A 1,584-nucleotide genomic window follows, 5' to 3' on the forward strand; every position below is an offset into this window, starting at 1 on the left:
TGAGGCTCACAACATCTTCTTTACAAGATTGTTATGAGAATTGAACTGTGTATTTTAAGAGGATTATATATGAATATGCTATGAAGATTGAATTACATGTATATAAAAGTTATTTCCCAGGACATAATGTCAGCTGCAATTTTTTTTTTGAGACAGGGTCTTGCTCTGTTGCTCAGACCGGAGTGCAGTGGCATGATCTCAGCTCACTGCAACCTTGCGCTCCCAGATCCAAGTGATTCTCATGTCTCAGCCTCCCGAGTAGCTGAGACGACAGGCATGCACCACCATGCCTGGCTAATTTTTGTACTTTTAGTAGAGACAGAGTTTTGCCATGTTGGCCAAGCTGGTCTTGAACTCCTGGCATCAAGTGTTCCACCCACTCAGCCTCCCAAAGTGCTGAGATTACAGGCATGAGCCAATGCACCCGGCCTCAGCTGCAATTATTATCAATACTATTAAAATTATGATTTTATTATTTGGGAGATTTTCACGAGGAAAAGGATCTTATCTATCTTATTCGTGACTGGATACTCAGAGCTCTCACAGGGCTGACCCAGAAATAACCCGCAAATCCATCAGTAAAGGCATGGTTGCATAGGTTGTGTGTGTCCACGCTGTGAAACGAACTACATCTACTAAACAGAAAGAGGTGGATCTATACATATCGACTTATGCAGATGTGCAGGATCTATCATTACTGGCAATCGTCACATGAATACTGCACCCCATCAGAGAATTCTCCAAGTTGGTGTTGTCCATGAAGAAGTGATTTCTGCTTTCCTAAGAGGAGTCAAAACTTGGGCAGGGCCAGATCCAAGGCCAAAAAGAAGAGTCTGAGTTAGGAAAGAAGACACAAGAGGCAAGCCCAGCTCTGTAACCCTTCAGAAAAGTCCAAGGACACCCTCGCTGGGTCCAGGAACTTTGCTGGTGCTATACCTACTCACAAGTGTTAGGTGTTTCCTAGGGGACAGGTTGCGGGAACCAACCTCAGCTAGGTCCCCAGGGTGAATTTTTGTTCTGGTTTATATGGATAATGTTTCCGCTTCACTTTGGCTGCAGAATGCATTCAAAAGAATACAAGCGTGAGCTTAATGTTTCTTAAAGATCAACTTACCATGTGGCTTGTCTCCCTCTTGAGATGCAGCTTCATTTACACAATCCTAGAAAATAAAGGAACAAAATAGTGCATACAGATCTAAAACTTCATCTTCCACAAACTAAAAAAAAAAAAAAAGGGAAATTGAAGTATTAATTCAGAGTGATCTGCTGAGTCAGATGTGGTCAAATCAAGGCCCTGGTCATGGTCTTTGTTGCTCTTTGTGGACCTGTCCACAATGGCATTGGATCCTTAGATCCCCTGAGGCTGCTATGACTGGTTCTCGGAGAAGGTGATGTTTCCAATGTCTCCTTCCCTCACTACTCCCAGTATGGAAAGGAAGCTTCTTCTAACCTGAGGTTAATTGTCCAATATAATTTGGAATCCCGTCCCCCACTTCCCCAAGTCTGGCCAATGGAGACAACAGGATAGAGAACCAAACACATAACTGACATCCCCTTCTCCTGCCTGGGGAATCCTTATACTTA

At 43.4% G+C, this 1,584-nt stretch overlaps 1 protein-coding gene across 1 annotated transcript in view; it reads right to left on the reverse strand.

Annotated features, from left to right (window-relative positions):
- The window catches only part of GIMAP8 (GTPase, IMAP family member 8), a 49,252-nt gene that overhangs the window by 14,882 nt on the left and 32,786 nt on the right, over positions 1-1,584 (reverse strand). Inside the window, exons 3-4 of the mRNA XM_011966623.1 lie at positions 1,115-1,160; positions 699-780 (exon numbers count right to left, since the gene is read on the reverse strand). Of these exons, the coding sequence (XP_011822013.1) occupies positions 699-780; positions 1,115-1,160 (128 nt within the window). The remainder of the gene's footprint in view (positions 1-698; positions 781-1,114; positions 1,161-1,584) is intronic.

This window comes from Mandrillus leucophaeus, unplaced genomic scaffold (assembly GCF_000951045.1).
Source record: "Mandrillus leucophaeus isolate KB7577 unplaced genomic scaffold, Mleu.le_1.0 Scaffold767, whole genome shotgun sequence".
Classification (NCBI taxonomy): Eukaryota; Metazoa; Chordata; class Mammalia; order Primates; family Cercopithecidae; genus Mandrillus; species Mandrillus leucophaeus.